Raw genomic sequence first — 15,522 nt, forward strand, 5'->3', positions numbered from 1 at the left:
AGCTATTTGTCATAGATTGTATCCGGTGGACTTTGATCAGTGATAACTGTATATGATACCTCAAGTTACAGTTCAAAAGTCTCTGCTGTGGTTAGTTCACAAGTTCCTGAGAAGCTGTGTTTCTCAACTGAAGGGCTGGAAGAGAAAGAAAAGGTTTGGAGTGTCTTTGGGAGAGGGGAACGAGGGGGGAACCCCCCAGTTTATGGGGAGAAATATCTAACCTGCTAACGTTATGTGTTTCAGACAGAACGCTGGTAATGGTTGGGTGTTTGTTTCGGGTTGATGTCAAAGTATTTCCTCTTTCTGTTTTGCTTCGTGTTATGCTGAACTTACCATAACTTTACATCTTACGTATAGACGTTATGGATAAAATTCACCTGAGTGTCACAGCTGTGCTGCTCCTTTACTTTAATCATCCTGGATCAGCGGGAACCAAGTCACAGCAGCTTCTTAATACACATCACCGTACAGACTGCTGGGGGGATGCAAAGATCGTAGTGAATTGCTCTTTGATGGGACTAGCTGCTGTTCCAGAAGATATATCACTAACAGCGGTAACAGCCGATTTCAGTTACAATAACATCAAAACTTTTCTGTGCTCCACTGGGAGAAATGAAGACTGGATGCTGAAACATCTGAATCTCAGTAACAACCTCATGTCTGAAGTCTCCATAACTGCTTTTAGAAGTTTACCAATGTTGGAAACTCTAAACCTCAATGGTAACTCCATCAGCACCCTCACACTGGACCCACCTACACCTAAAACGTGTGGAGAAATCCACCATTTCCTGCCTGCTTTGAAAGTACTGTCAGCCGAAGGGAATAACCTCCATGCAGTTCCAACAGGTGAGTACTTCAAACTATTTAAGGACCTCACGAGGACTAAATTGGCTTGGGATAAAATTTGGTACATCTTACTCTATGTAGAATGAGACTATCTCTGTTGGTTACGTGTAAGGTGTGGCCAGGTTTCACCTGTTTGCAAATGCAGACTGAAGGTTGTTCAACTACAAATGGCTTGTTCGGGATTTGTTTGGTTCTATACAGTCTTTGCAATGCCAGTCAAGTATAACTAAAGTTTACTTCCTGAGAGGCAAGGAAAACCATCAGCCTCTACACAACTCAATTGTGAACATTAATATGTAAGAAAATTAAAAAAGCAATTTCATAGTACTCCTTAGAATAAAGTTAATGCTCTTCTAAATAAAACTAGCCCCAAATTCAGTATTTAACAAAGATGGGAAAATATGTTTAGTTCATTCAGAACAAATTTGCCATCTAGCAATTGATACCTCCTATTAATGATTCTTTAAGGCTTTGCTAAACTGGGGCTTTTAGGGGCTCCCTGCACAGTGTGTAAGAAAACAAGACACCTTCAGCATTCCATAGAGCTGCTTATGCAGGACAGCTGCTGTCCTGACAAGGGTTTGCTGAAGGACACACTGTTGTGCTTAATTCACAGGCAGACGGGGAAAAAAGCAACAACACACTTTCAGTTTCAGTCAGGTGTATGTCCTATGGCTACAGTTCACATAATTCCCTATCTGTGTATGTGCATGAACATGGAGGTGGTAGTGTCAGCCACCTGACAACAGCTGGGCAAACAGGAATATGAAATGTGAAATCATTCTGCTTTTCCTAGGGCTGGGACTGCTGCAGTCTCTGCAAACTGTCCACTTGGCATTCAATGACATACTGCAGATCGACCAGAATGATTTCCACAACTGTTCGCAGCTGAAACATATCTACCTGCAGAACAACAAGATAGCAAACATCCATCTCGCCGCCTTCAAGGATCTCAACAAACTACAGGTCGTAAAGCAGCATTACTACAGCTTCAGTGTTCCGTGCTAATCTCTGCTAAAGATTCTTCAATCAGCTGTTCAGCAGTGATTATATTGGTCTGATCATTGGTACACAATTACAAAAATTTAAGCAAGCAATTTAAATAGCCATTACTTCTAACTATGCCACAAGCCAGTGCATAACTGGCTTAAACACAGACTTCCTTCCCCCATCACTTCTACATGAACTCTAACGTGGAGTGGAAGCCCTTTCCACTCCTCAGAGAAACACAAAACACTAAAATGCTATGACGGGCCTTTATCAACTTTGGCACAGTCAAGCTGAGAAGGAATTGTACAGCAAAAGAAATGAGGCCAATGAGGCTATTTCTGAGGAGACCAGAGAGTCATAAAAAGACTCACCAGCCCCTTGCATCAACTGCAGGCATCCTCTGGCAAGAGCCCTGCAGATTCCCAGCCACACAGAAGTAGCCTACAATGAAAGTCTGCCAAACTCCTGTCCTAAAATCACAACCTCAGCGCAGTATTTTTGAAATCTCAAACACAAATATTGTTCCCTTTCTTCAGAAAGAGTGGTGAGGCATTGGAATGGGCTGCCCAGGGAGGTGGTAGAGTCACCATCCCTGCAGGTGTTCAGTAAGTGTGTGGATGTGGCGCTGAAGGATGTGGTTAGTGGGCATGGGATGACCGGCTGGCAGTTAGATGTGATGATCTTAAACGTGATGATCTTTTCCAATCTGAAGAATGCTGTGAAATTAATTCTGAATTAATTACTTCCACATAGGTCGTGGATCTCCGTGAAAACCCTCTGGCAACCATTCTACCCCACCTATTAATCAATATGAACATTTTTCAACTCCAAGTGGATTTGTTCAACAGCTCCTGGATATGTAACTGCAGACTTCATGCTTTCAAACATTCACTCCGTTTTCTTTCTGCCTCCATGATTAAAAAGCTGATGACCTCATGCAGTAAATCTGCCACCAGCTCACAGAAGCCTCTGCTGTATCTTTCAAGTTTCCACCTGAACTGCAGTGACAGCGTTTTGTTCAGGACAGTCGTGGTCCCACCGAGGGAGACATCAGTGCTGCGCTGCGGCGTGGGTAACACACAGGGTACGTGGAACAGGGCTGTGCCCCGTGCGCTGCTAAACTCCTACTGCGTGCAGAATGATCACACAAATATGGTTTGAAAAGTGGGTTTCCGAAGGTGCTGCTTTAAATGTAACCAAGTGACAATTTAACATGCTAATTAGTGATTATTACACCAGAGAATTTGAAAGTCATTTTTCCTAAAGGTGGAGTCATAGAATGGAATCATAGAAATCGTAGAACAGAATCATAGAATAACTTGGGTTGGAAGGGACCTCAAAAATCATCTAGTTCCAACCCCCATGCTTTCATCTCCTTTCCTGTGCTGAACTAATGAGGGATGCTAAAGTCCAACCATATACAAATTTTAGTATGCAATATGTTGCAAATATGTAAGTTAATTATGGAATGCAAACAAAGCACAGAATGGGCTTTTCTCTTATTGCAGTTAACAGCTGTGGGGTAGCTTTTCTGGAGGAAAAAGGAGAAGGATACAGCTGAGTTTCTGGTATTTGGTCACAGCAGAGTGAAATGAATCGTAGAATGGCCTGGGTTGAAAAGGACTCCTCTTTTAACACAGCCCAGAACACAGTTGGCCTTCTGTGCTGCAAGCACACACTGCTGGCTCATGTCCAGCTTCTCGTTCACCAGGACCCCCAAGTCCCTCTCCACAGGTCATCTCTCAAGGAGATCTTCCCCCAGTTTATATAAATACCTGAGAGTCCCCAAATGAAAATGATTAGAGTCTCTCAGAAATACCACGCTTCTGTTCTGCTTTCCAAGTAAATCACAGAAAACGTGATCAGGGCTCAAATCAACAGACGACATTGGAATACATTCCAAAAGAGCAGAAACCAGCCACATCCTACACTTGCTAGAGGCTGGAACGCTTGTTGGGTGCACACAAATTGCCTTGGTTTGCCAGCTGTCTTTGCTGCAGCCTGAGCAGTAACCACAGGAACAACACAGCAGTTATATATACATTTCATAAAAATAACACACAAATTATCACAGATACAATACACAGAGTACACCAATGTAGAAATAACCTGACTCCAGCAGCTAAGTATACTCTGCTTTTAAGAAAGTTTCAATTAGTGTTTTCTTTCATTTCAGGTAACAGAGTCTCTTGGTGGGCACCTAAAGGCCAAATTTCAGAGGAAAACAGTCTTCCTCATCTGACACTGGATAACATTAATAATTTAGTAATACACAATGCTGAGAAAAGCGATGAAGGCTTATACATGTGTACTTTGAACACAACAAGGAAGAAGTATCTCATCTACAATGTACAGGTGAAAGAAAGGACTCCAGCTTCTCTGGTTAGAAAAACTCGGGCCACCAACCCAGGTGTTAGAGCAGGAGGAACGCAGCAGGACCTGACGCTGGCTGTGTGCCTCTCGGTGTTCATTACATTCCTCTGTGCCTTCTGCCTGGGCGCCCTGGCCAGGCCCTGCCTCACACGCTTGTGGATGCGCATGTGCAAGAACAAAGCCCCTGCTCCAGAACACATCTACGCTAACCACGCTTTTTCAGATGAAACCCTGAGCAGAGAGCAATCCACGAGCAAACCACTGAACACACAGCATAATGTGTTTGTTTCTTATGAGAATTCTTCAAGAAACACGCATGCTTCTCCTACAGGAACTGCTCAGTTGTACGAAGAAGTCATTGGTGGCACCGAACGCACTCCAAGAGCTGAGGAGTTCCCAAAACAAAGCAATAATGAGATTACCATAAGGAAAAATACAGTGTCTTCCAACACCAAAACTAATAGCCATGATGCCATATACATAAACACCAGACAGCTTACTGCAAGGGCAGATTATGAGAGCAGCGATGAAGTAACACCGAGGAAATTGATGGGGAACAGCTTGTCACCGTGGGAAGACCCAGAGTACACTAACATCACAGGCTCAGAGCAGAACAGAGTCCCTCCCATACCCAGCAGATATTACACTGGCTCTCAGTCAGTTCACATGGACCCTGCAGACAAAGATTTACCCCATACAGGAGATGCTGGCTTCCCACCTCCCACAGTACAACCCCAAACCAGTGTGCGAGATCCCAGGGACAGTGAGGTGGGTAACAGCTCTGGTCAGCAGCAGTCAGAGGCAACACCTGAGTACAAAAGGAACATTTCACACCATGAACCTATAAGCACTACAAGATTTATGCCTGGAAGGCAAAGCTATGATAGAGAATTTGGTCTAAATGGCAACATAAATACAAACAGCGATGTGGGAGATCATATTTTACCCAGTAGCTCCAAGAGATATGCAAATATTGAGAACTTAAGCGTTCACCAAAAACCTGAGGATGCTCCTCATACCGATCACAGCCATAAAAGGGATTGTAGAAATGAGCGAGGTAATTTTGCAGATTTCTTCGGTGACAGTTCTTCAGATGAAGGGACTCCATTCACGATGAGTGACTGCAGCTCCTTAGAAGACTTTGACCTGGAACAACCCAACGTTAGCAGCAATTTTCCAGCTCCTCTGGCATCAGTAGAGAAAGCTGACACAAATGGAACCGGTCATTTCTCACCGCCGCTGGAATCCCTGAGTATTGCTGCAGAACTTCGGCATATTGGAAAAAGTGGAGATAAGCATGTTGCATATTTTGGAACCACCACTGATTATGGGTCAGACACCATCATGCCTGAAGCAGCATCAGCTTATGGCACCGAAGGCAGCGATCATGTAAGAATGTCAGGTTCAGATTCAATTAGTTCAAGCCCTGAAGTTCCTGATGCATTTGACTATTATAGCAAAGAGCCAACAGCACAAAACCCAGTTTCTGATTCTCCCTACAAGCACAACACAGATTTCAGCAATACATCACTTTCATTAGAACATTCTCCTACATACACAACAGATACCAAAAATACTCCTGAAGATGCTGAGCTGCAGCCACATCAGTTTTCCTTTCAACCACAGTCCCTCCTCAGACACAGCCCCACAGAACAGAAGGAACAGGCACCAGAGGAACGCACAGAGCAGCTCACAGATGAGAGCTCCTCTGAAAGCGACCATGGGGAAGGGGACACTGCTCTGCCATGGAACACAAACACATCTGAGAACCATCATTTTGTTTGTACTCTTCTTGACACTGGTTTGAATGCAACTGTTACTAAAGCACCTCTCCTGCATGCCAGCACAGCCCGCAACAAATCACTTCATCCATCCCTACCTGAAAGCGCAACTGAAAAACCTTCTACGGTTATTATGGAGAAAGAGTCATTACCACAGGCTGAGCACATTAATTCAGCTAGGACTCATGAAGATAAAACAGAAAGAGGTTTCAGTGAAGAATGTGATGAATACAGGGAATCACAGGGCAGCAGCAACTGCAGCTCTCCTGACGAAATGCCATCGTGCAGCATTATAACAAAATTGCACCTTGAATCTCCTGGGAAAACACAGTCAGTCTTCAACACAGAAAGTTATTTCCAGTTGGATCCAAGTGAAGAGAACGTGTACTCCTCACCAGTCCCACCCAGCACACAGCGCAGCTCAGGTCTGTTCCCACAGAAGACAGCAGGAAACAAAACCTTCCCAACAACTGATCCCAGTGAGCTGGAGGGAGACACATCTTGGACAGCATCAGAGAACAGCTCTACAACAGCTTCCAGCCTCCCAGATTCCAGTGAAAGACGCTGTCAAAGGCCTCAGACCAGTTTAGGACAGAGCCAGCTTTTCATTAAGAAGAAAAGAGCATTTGATGGATTTGCAAATATTTTGCAAAGTAGGAGAGCAGACTCTGATGATTGAGACACAGCAGTGCATTGCTGACCTCCTACAGGTGCAAAGTGGCTGCATCTCAGAATGAAGTTGGGGGGTTTTCTGCTCATTTTTGCTCAGTACAGCTATCTGCCTTTAACTTCAGAAATGCAGGTTATGGAACCAGACCTGACCTGTGTGATGTGTAAAGTGTGGATTAACCTAATTCAGAAAAAAAACTCAGGCTGATACAGATATTTGTGTACATACAAGTCAGATACCACAGACATGTACCTGCAACTCTAGGATACCTGAATGAGTAAACTCAGTAGTTATGTTTGCTAATAAACCTTTTGCTGAGGTCTAGTAATATACTTGCTTACTGTTGGTACTGAGATATGAGTTTCCTTTACATTTTCTAACACACACTGGTTTATTTGTCAAAAATAAATGTAACACTGAAATTATTATTACATCATTACTATTACTGCATGTTTGCTGCAGGAATCACCCTATATAATAGAATATATTACTGCCTTCTGCTTTTGTGAACCAGATTTTTGGGCTACAAGTCTCTGAATTTCCCCAACATTACATCTAAGCAGTATTCAAATGCTGTATTCCTAGAAGTCTCTGGGATTTGAATTCATTGCAAAACACAGAATCGGTACATTTAGGTAGAGGGGTAAAGCTGACATAACATAAGGACTCTCCAAATGAGAGCATGCCAATAAATAAAAATAAATGGATGCTAGTTGTCAGAACCCAAAAATACACAGAAGCAATGAGAGAGCTACAAGCAAATTTTTCCCCCTCACTTTTTCATCAAGTTTTATTAATAACTGTTAGCAAAAAAAAAAAAAAAAAAAAAAGTAACTACTGCAAATGAATGTTCAATTAATTATTATGCTCTCCATAAAGAGAACGCACTTCAAACTGACAGCAAAAAACCCCCATGTGGGTAACAGCTTGGGTAAAGCAAACTACTGACAGGTCACAGAAGGTAACAGTGGCCACCACCACTTTAAAAAAGAAATACATTAAGGCAATGTAGACTTGCTTCTTATGTTATGCACTGACTGACGCTGGGTTGTACCAGCTGCTGACACACAAAGAAAGACAGCCAACCACGTAAGTGAGCCAATTTCATGGCATTTGTTCATTCGCTGCTACTACAGTTCAACAAGCTTTCAAAATATACATTGGCAAAATTGTTTCTCATCTTCTCCAACCATCAGAATGCTGCAGTACCATCACATACAGTACATTACTTCCGAGGAACAGCAAGTGTTCTAAGACTCCTTTCGTGCAATAAAGCTTCAGAAGACTACTTGCTTGTTCTCATCAGATCCACAAAGAAAATAGAATTAGAATTACGAAGGTTGGAAAAGACCTCGAAGATCATCAAGTCCAACCACAGCCTAACCATTGTATCCTAACTCTACCAACCCTCTGCTAAATCATATCCCTGAGAACCACATCCAAATGGCTCTTAAACACATCCAGTGACGGTGACTCAACCACCTCCCTGGGGAGCCTATTCCAGTGCTTAACTACCCTTTCTGTAAAGAAGTGTTTCTAAAATACACTTGCTCCTTCACCAAGGAATTTTTAACCTGTGCCAAATTATTTCCTTCTACTGTCACAATGTTGTTGATGTTCTGTCTGAAACTTACCCTCAGATTTACGCCTAAACTTGCACCCTTGCTTTGCTACTGTTAAAACACTCAGCTTCTCCTCCTTTTTAATACTTCCTCACATCATTAGCAACTGCTCTTGGAGAAAATGCAAAACCTTTTATATTTTCTGTGGCTTCCCACCAACACTCTTCATATTTTACGCCTTCTCTACTCACCCTATTTCTCCAGGCCCTTCTGTACCCAAAGCTACAAACCTCCTGCTCCCTGAATCCCTTTGAGATTCTACTGTTGTTCACTTTTCTTTGCAATTCAGCTGTTTTCAATCAACTACATCTGCTTACACTGAAAACATCATTCATTTAATCACTGAGCATATTCTGGAACACCTATTATTTTTTCCTCCACAGAAGTCATACCTGCTGAAAGGTGCAACTCAAATGCTCTAGAGATGTTGAAACTTCTATAGCTTCAGTAACTTCAGATAAAAAACAAACAAAACCCCCACAGTCTGAGCACACACAGTACGACTTCTCCAAAAAAGAAGGAAGGTCTGACAGTATGTTGGTAATGGTCTGGGCCTTACTTAGACCTCTCAGCTAAAGGGTCAAAAAGACACTGTATTCCTCAGAGTCAATGAGTGCAGGAAAAAAAAAAAAGCCTTATGGGTAGGTGGTGAGAATGAAATAAAACTTGGATTTTTAATTACTTTTTTACTATATGGCGATAGTTAACAAGTTGTCTGCCAAAGGCACAAGACATCTCAGCCTTTCTAGAGAACATTAATTACTGGGCTAGAAAACAAGCCTTGAATACAAACACATTCATATTTAATCTACATATAATTAATATCAGAAACTATTTGGGCAGCAATATGGAAATTCTCCTAGTACAGAAGACTGTGACTCACTTCATAATAAATAAAAGGAGCAAGCAACATTCTTACAAGTGCTGAAGGCAATTCCAGCTCTGATCATCAACTTGAACTTACTGAAAAACAGCTTCCCTAGTATAATATCCACATGAGAATATTATTTAAAGACAAAGATATTGACATTAAAAAATATTGTCAAAAACCTTCAGAGTGTAGTCTATTAATAGACTGGTCTTCTCACCCAGTGTTACATTTGAATAACACCTGGAATTTTCTTTAGCATATGTTTCACATCACAGATGAGGTTGGAAGTGACTTCTGGAGGCCATCTGGTCCAGTCTCTACTCAAGCAGAGCAGAGTGCCCAGGCCCATGTCCAGGAGGCTTTTTAAGATCTCCAAAGAGAAGATTCCACAGCCTCCCTGGACAGTCTCTTCCAGTGGTCCATCACCTTCACATCACAGAAACGCATCCTGATGTTTAGAGAGAATGTCCTGTGTTCCAGATTTTGTCCATAGCCTCTTGACCTAGCGAGACACCACTCAGAAGAGCCCAGCTCCTTCTTTGCATCCTCTCCTCACATATCTGTACACACTGATGGGATTCCACACACACTGAACCTTCTCCTTTCTCTCCCACGTATGAGAGGCACTCCTCTACCTTCATCAGCTTTATGGCCCTCCACTGGACTCTGTCCAGGAAATCCACATCTCTCTAGTACTGAGGAGTCCAAACCTGGTCACAGCATTCCAGGTAAGGCCTCACCAGTGCTGAATGAAAGGGAAGGATCACCTTCCTCAACCTGATGAGGACACTCCCCCTGATGCAGCCCAAAGACTAATCTTCTCTACCACAAAACCACATTGCTGACATGGTTCATCCTGCTGCCCCCCCCCCCCCCCCCCCCCCCCCCCCCCCCCATTATCAGGGGGGTCATAAATTCAGCATCATTCAGGTCATTAATGAGAATGTGCTCAACAGGACCGAAGCACAGCCCGAACCTGAGGCACAGTGCTAGTTACAGGCCTCTAAATGGACTTTGTGCCTCTGATCACAATCCTCCTAGTGCAGCTTTCAGCCAGTTTCCAACCCACAACATCATCTGCTCATCCAGACAGTATTTCATCAGCTTCTCTAACAGGATCTAAGAGGAAGACAGCATCAAAAACCTATGTCAAGGTAAGTAGGTAACAAAGATGCTTCTTTAAGAACCTGTCTTATAAAAAAGACAAATTCAGCAGCAACACTTCCTGTTAAAATAAATAAATGTATAACATCACTGTTTTACATCCACTCACCCCATTTGAAACATACCTGTTTCCAAACATTTTAAGTATTAGTTTGCTGTAACTTTGTAAATAAGAATCACAAGATCATATATACTCACCTTCAACAGGATTTTGGAACCCAAGGAAGTTCTCTGCTAGATGATAAAGGTTGTCAGTGGAGGAGAACAATATTCACATTAGAGAATTTCTGAAGCATGAACCACAGAAAAATCTTAAGTCAGTTTCTGAAACCAACACAAATACTCTTTATTTGTGGGATTCCATTTTACATCAACGCCAGCAAAAGACCTAAAAATTAACCAGATGAACTCATGGAAGGTGGTATAACAGCATTTCCACCAGTTTGTAAGTCACAGGAGTTTAGCACACCTTATGCATGTAATACCCAAATAACTACGACACAAAGCATTCACAGTTACAGGTTAACCGCTGTTCCAACAGCAGCTTCATTAGGAACTACTTGGTGACAACACACATACATACACACGCACGTACATAGAGAGGGGAAAAAAAATAAAACACATATTGGTCTCAGTTACAGACAGTGACCTATTCAGCTGGTGAACGGGTTCTATACACTTACACAGCAATAAGAATGGGTAAAATATAAGGCTTTTAAAGAGGTATCTTAGTACTTACAATTAGAAGCAGGGATGGTAACTTTTAAAGCTGTCTATATGAATTTCAAGAGCATTTAACAACCTGTTAAGACTTGTAGCTAAGGGTCAACAGAAATCTGGGGAAACTCTTACATAACTGAATTCCACTCCTTTCCCTCAAGAAAATGTAATTTAGGGATATTAACTAATTAGCAATGAGATAAAATTGATTTTGATTGTGCAAATATTATTTGTGTTAAAATAAAATGTATTTAATCGTGATAAAATGAGACATGCTTTCAATCCTCTACATATGTCAGAAAAGGCCACATATAGGTGACTTAAATATTTAAGACTGTCTTTAAGCTAAAATAAACAAGTTTTAACTGCAAGCACAAATATATAAAGCATTCCAAGAAATTCCATCCTCCTTTACTTGCACTTTGTGAAAACAAACAACATAAAAATTAATAAGAATTAAAATTAGTATTTAATTTACAGTATTTTTGCTGTATAATTAAATTAGTGTATATTTAATTTGAGGAATATTTGTTACTAATACTCTATACAGCTATTTGGACGGTAAAGAGCACTAAAATGTTTGTGAACTATCAACTGCTGCCTCATACTTATCTGGTTTCCTTTAATTAACTCTCTCTCCATTTTACATCTTCTAAGTACCAGGCATGAACTGCAAATAAATCATCATGTTTCTGCTACAAGTGCAGTTATATTACACCAAAAGGATAAGCACAAGACCCAGGAACACATCTGCCAGAAAGACCTCCCAGTATTCAAGAAATTAGGACATTCTGTATACTACTGCTCAAGTGTGCGTGGGGATGGGGGGGAAGAAGGATATGGGGAAGTACATCAACAGTATGACAATAAAACAAATAAAAAGCAAACACCAAACTTGTACTAAAAGTAATTTGAGTGGCCTAGTTAAGTTTCAATGAACTCAGTTAAGTTTCTACAATTTTTTAAAAATGAGAGGGAATTCCTTCAAAATACTAGACCTTGCAGCGTTAAGGTTCTTTGTGGGTCAGAAAATGCAGCAAAAACAGAAGGATGGATAACAGGGATGGTCATTAAGCCATGATGGGTTGCTTTTTTTTCCCCTCAGACCACTTCTGTCCATCCCTGTACATTTTAGTACAGTTACATTTGTGGTTTATCTTTTATGCTCATTATAAACCTGTCAAAGAACACAGATTCATCTTGGTTGCGAGTGGCAGATACAATGGTCAGTATCTAATCACTTCCCAAACACATTCTTACTTTCCATCACTCCAAATTACTTTTATCCAAAGAGGAAAACAAAAAGTTTACTCATACAGCGTGAGTACTTTGAGGTTTCTTTTTCTCTCTTTTCTTTGCCTTCAAACTTTGTATCCTGCCATACATTACAGAAACCCTGAAAGAGAGCACCCAGGTAAGCTGAACAGATTTCTGCTGACCCCGTTACGTGAAAATGACACCTGTAACAGGAATAGATTAAAAGTGTCTTTGGCTCTTGCTTCCATTACTGGAAGCCACATTTTTGTGACATACAAAACTTTCAATGCAAACCTTGTATTTTAGCAGTATTTGTGCTAACTTCTAGAGTGAGTAACTAGCCTAACACTTAAGAAAATTACAGTATTTCACTTAAAATTTTAGCAAACGCAACGTAGCCTGATGTTACAAATCATATTGCTTCCAATGTCATTCTCTAAGAACTAAATCAGCAGTTCCACTGATATTTACTTACAGTTATACTCTGGCAATATACACATTTACATCAGAAGTCTTACTAAAGTGTGTGTAAGAGGCTTATTGTAAACATTAAATACCACACTTAACTGAATTAATGTCTTGTGCAAAACTGGCATCAAACATGGAATTAAGATTACACTAATAAAGAAAAAGCAATGACTACATATGTTTTACCACTACTAACTGTAAAGGATGCTATTTATTTATTTAGTGTCATGGAAATCCAAAGGTGATTCTTTCATGGGAAATGGTAGTACTTTCTTCTTAGCTTCATGAAATTCTGGGCTTTGTATGTGAATACATATTGTATACTTACCTACATACAAATACACACAAACATATGAACAATTTTTTCTTTGGCAGCTTAGTCTGACAAACAAAAACCACCAACAAAACACAGATTTGAACACAATTAGACTACCCATACCAACAGGTACAACCTGCCAGACCAGGGCAGTAAACCAACACGATTCTGCAGAACTAATACTGAGAGTAGCCAAGTTAGCAACAGTTGTTCCCGACTTCAGTGATATCAGAATAGGACAGCTGAAAAATTCACATTCAACCTAAAAACACATCCTCCCTCCCCCAAACCCTGGATTGCATTCTGAAAAACATCTGAACTGCCAATACCTCATCGAATGTTCCTACAGAAAAGTAATGCTATTCTTTGTTTTGAAGTATCCACTGGCCCTTTTTTGTTAAACGTTCCACAAATTAATACGGAACATTTTATTAAATCCTTAGGAAACAAAGTTTAATAGCACCGGATCCTTTGAGAACCTATTTATAAAAGTCAATGCTAATGGTTTGGTTGTTGTTTTGTTTTTTTAATAAAGAAGAGTAAGGCAAAGACAAGGCAACAAAAATACAGAAACTGAGCATCACCCCATTCACTCACTCACTTTTCCCAAAGTAATTACTAGAACTGTCCTACACAGATAAAGAAATTAGTGAAGTAGGAAGTGGTCCCTAATAAAAAGTAGTCATTTAATACTGGTGTTTAACATGCCCATTGCCTGCAACAGGCATCCTGCTAGGGAATTCCAATCCCCAGCATGAAAGAAAAAGCAACATTTTGACAACACGTTTAATTACTCAGAAACAAAGTTAGAGACCATGTGAAAGACCAACATCACAAATCAGAAAAGAGAAACCTCTATGACCTACGCGCTAGAGGTGAGCAGATTTTATTCCCCAGACCACTATTTTTAGCGAGAACTTTAAGTTTCACTATATTGCAACAAAATCCAAACACACTTGGTACAACAGAAATTAAAAGGACTATGCCAAAGGCAATTTACAAAAGTCTAAAACTCATTTTTTAAAAGGTACTTTAATTTGTTCAATTGTACCTGTAACGACTACTGCAGTTTTAACATGAAAAAGTCAGTACTTTTCCTTCAAATGGAAATAAACTGTGGCATGTACAACTACTACAGCGTTTTAATATTTATATATGATTTTTGTGGTTGTTTTTAAGACATCAATGCTTCACTCCTATTAAGCCATAGGTCAAGTTTGGCGAATTCCCATTAAGAAAGTCACTGCATGTCTTCTCCCCTCAGAAATTGGCATCTCAAATAGTAACATGAAAACTGACAATAGTTCTTCACCGTAACTATTTCCAGGCAGTCTGTTCATTTTCTGAAATGCCACATTTGAGACCAAAAAGAAAAGCAAAAGAACTAAAGTTTCAACTAACATGTAAGTGATGACTAGAAATATGCCACAAAATTATTTTAACAATACATTTCTGCAGAAATAATCCCTAGTTGAAGCTTTTCTTTTTATACACATATACAAAATTTCGACAGCAATATACACATAATCACAGTGAAGACGCTGGCAAGTTCACCAATTTGTAGTGTAAATACAAAATGCAAAGCAGCCTTCAAAGAGAACAATGCTACACAGCAAGCATAGCTAGCTTGTTAAATGGCAAACACCAAAAGTTCCCTGCAAAAGGGACGCAGTGCAAGAAAAGCAGCATGCACTTTGATACAAATAGCAGTTTATGGCTAATGGTTGACATAACTGTGGTAACAGTGACTCTTGAGTGGCTGTGCATAGTTGAACTCCTACGTCATTTGTTTTCCTTTATACCATTCCACAAACTCATCCAACAATACTGGCCCTGTAGAGAGATCAAATAACTGTATTTTACAAAATTTCATAAAAGAGCACCAAATGATTAAGCTCAGGGAAATAAATTATTTTAGAACACCAACATATGGCAGTACTTACAGGCTCCATCTTCATCATAATTACTGAGGTCAAGGTTGATTGTTCTGCTGAATTCAAGAACGTTACACCATTGGTCCTTATTGATAACTTTGTATTTTGATTGCTGCTTGAGGCAAGAAACAGAAGTTACTGAAACATATCTTCAACTCCTCCAAATTCAGGTTCTCATGCAGGAAATTTAAGCCTTGGAATGAATTATCATTATTTGCATCTCATCTAAAACCAAATAGGATCAAAGAAGCCACTAAACAATCAAACTAGTACTGAATAATTTATGTTTTACTTTAAGCCATCTTTTAGTGAACAAATAGGCATCAATAAGAACAGAAGTCAAGAAGTAAATCAAAGACTCTGTCTTATATCAAATAGAGATCAACAGCATAAGGATTTGAAGAACAAGAAGATTGGAATGATAACCAGTTGCAAATGCCATTTTGGGGGTGTTAGTATAACTTAATTCAGAAAAAAAATCTATTCAATCTATATCTAAGTAAAACAGTG

At 40.2% G+C, this 15,522-nt stretch overlaps 2 protein-coding genes across 11 annotated transcripts in view; one reads left to right on the plus strand and one right to left on the minus strand.

Annotated features, from left to right (window-relative positions):
• Positions 1–72: 72 nt before the first annotated feature.
• On the plus strand, positions 73–7,091 carry LRRC66 (leucine rich repeat containing 66). 2 transcript variants are annotated; one of them, XM_015862306.1, is made up of 5 exons: positions 73–153; positions 358–846; positions 1,643–1,812; positions 2,590–2,920; positions 4,013–7,091. In XM_015862306.1, the coding sequence occupies exons 2-5, from the start codon at positions 363–365 to the stop codon at positions 6,667–6,669; spliced, it is 3,642 nt and encodes a 1,213-aa protein (XP_015717792.1). In that variant the 5' UTR covers positions 73–153; positions 358–362; the 3' UTR covers positions 6,670–7,091. The 2 variants fall into 2 exon arrangements, with proteins under 2 accessions (XP_015717792.1, XP_015717791.1); XM_015862305.1 differs by having other exon boundaries at positions 142–846.
• Positions 7,092–10,638: 3,547 nt separating this feature from the next.
• DCUN1D4 (defective in cullin neddylation 1 domain containing 4) overlaps positions 10,639–15,522 on the minus strand; it is a 33,747-nt gene continuing 28,863 nt past the window's right edge. For all 9 annotated transcript variants that reach the window (XM_015862331.2, XM_015862330.2, XM_015862336.2 and 6 more), the window contains 2 exons: positions 15,022–15,124; positions 10,639–14,911 (listed from right to left, as the gene is read on the minus strand). In XM_015862331.2, coding sequence (XP_015717817.1) covers positions 14,856–14,911; positions 15,022–15,124 — 159 coding nt within the window. In that variant the 3' untranslated portion in view covers positions 10,639–14,855. The remainder of the gene's footprint in view (positions 14,912–15,021; positions 15,125–15,522) is intronic.

This window comes from Coturnix japonica, chromosome 4 (genome assembly GCF_001577835.2).
Source record: "Coturnix japonica isolate 7356 chromosome 4, Coturnix japonica 2.1, whole genome shotgun sequence".
Lineage (NCBI taxonomy): Eukaryota > Metazoa > Chordata > Aves > Galliformes > Phasianidae > Coturnix > Coturnix japonica.

What these genes read in the sequence shown, in the direction of transcription:
- LRRC66 (XM_015862306.1), top strand. Translation starts at nt 363, where the DNA reads ATGGATAAAATTCACCTGAGTGTCACAGCTGTGCTGCTCCTTTACTTT. An exon ending in AGGATCTCAACAAACTACAG is followed by an intron (nt 1,813 to 2,589) that starts GTCGTAAAGCAG and finishes ACTTCCACATAG; the next exon opens with GTCGTGGATCTCCGTGAAAA. An exon ending in CGGCGTGGGTAACACACAGG is followed by an intron (nt 2,921 to 4,012) that starts GTACGTGGAACA and finishes CTTTCATTTCAG; the next exon opens with GTAACAGAGTCTCTTGGTGG.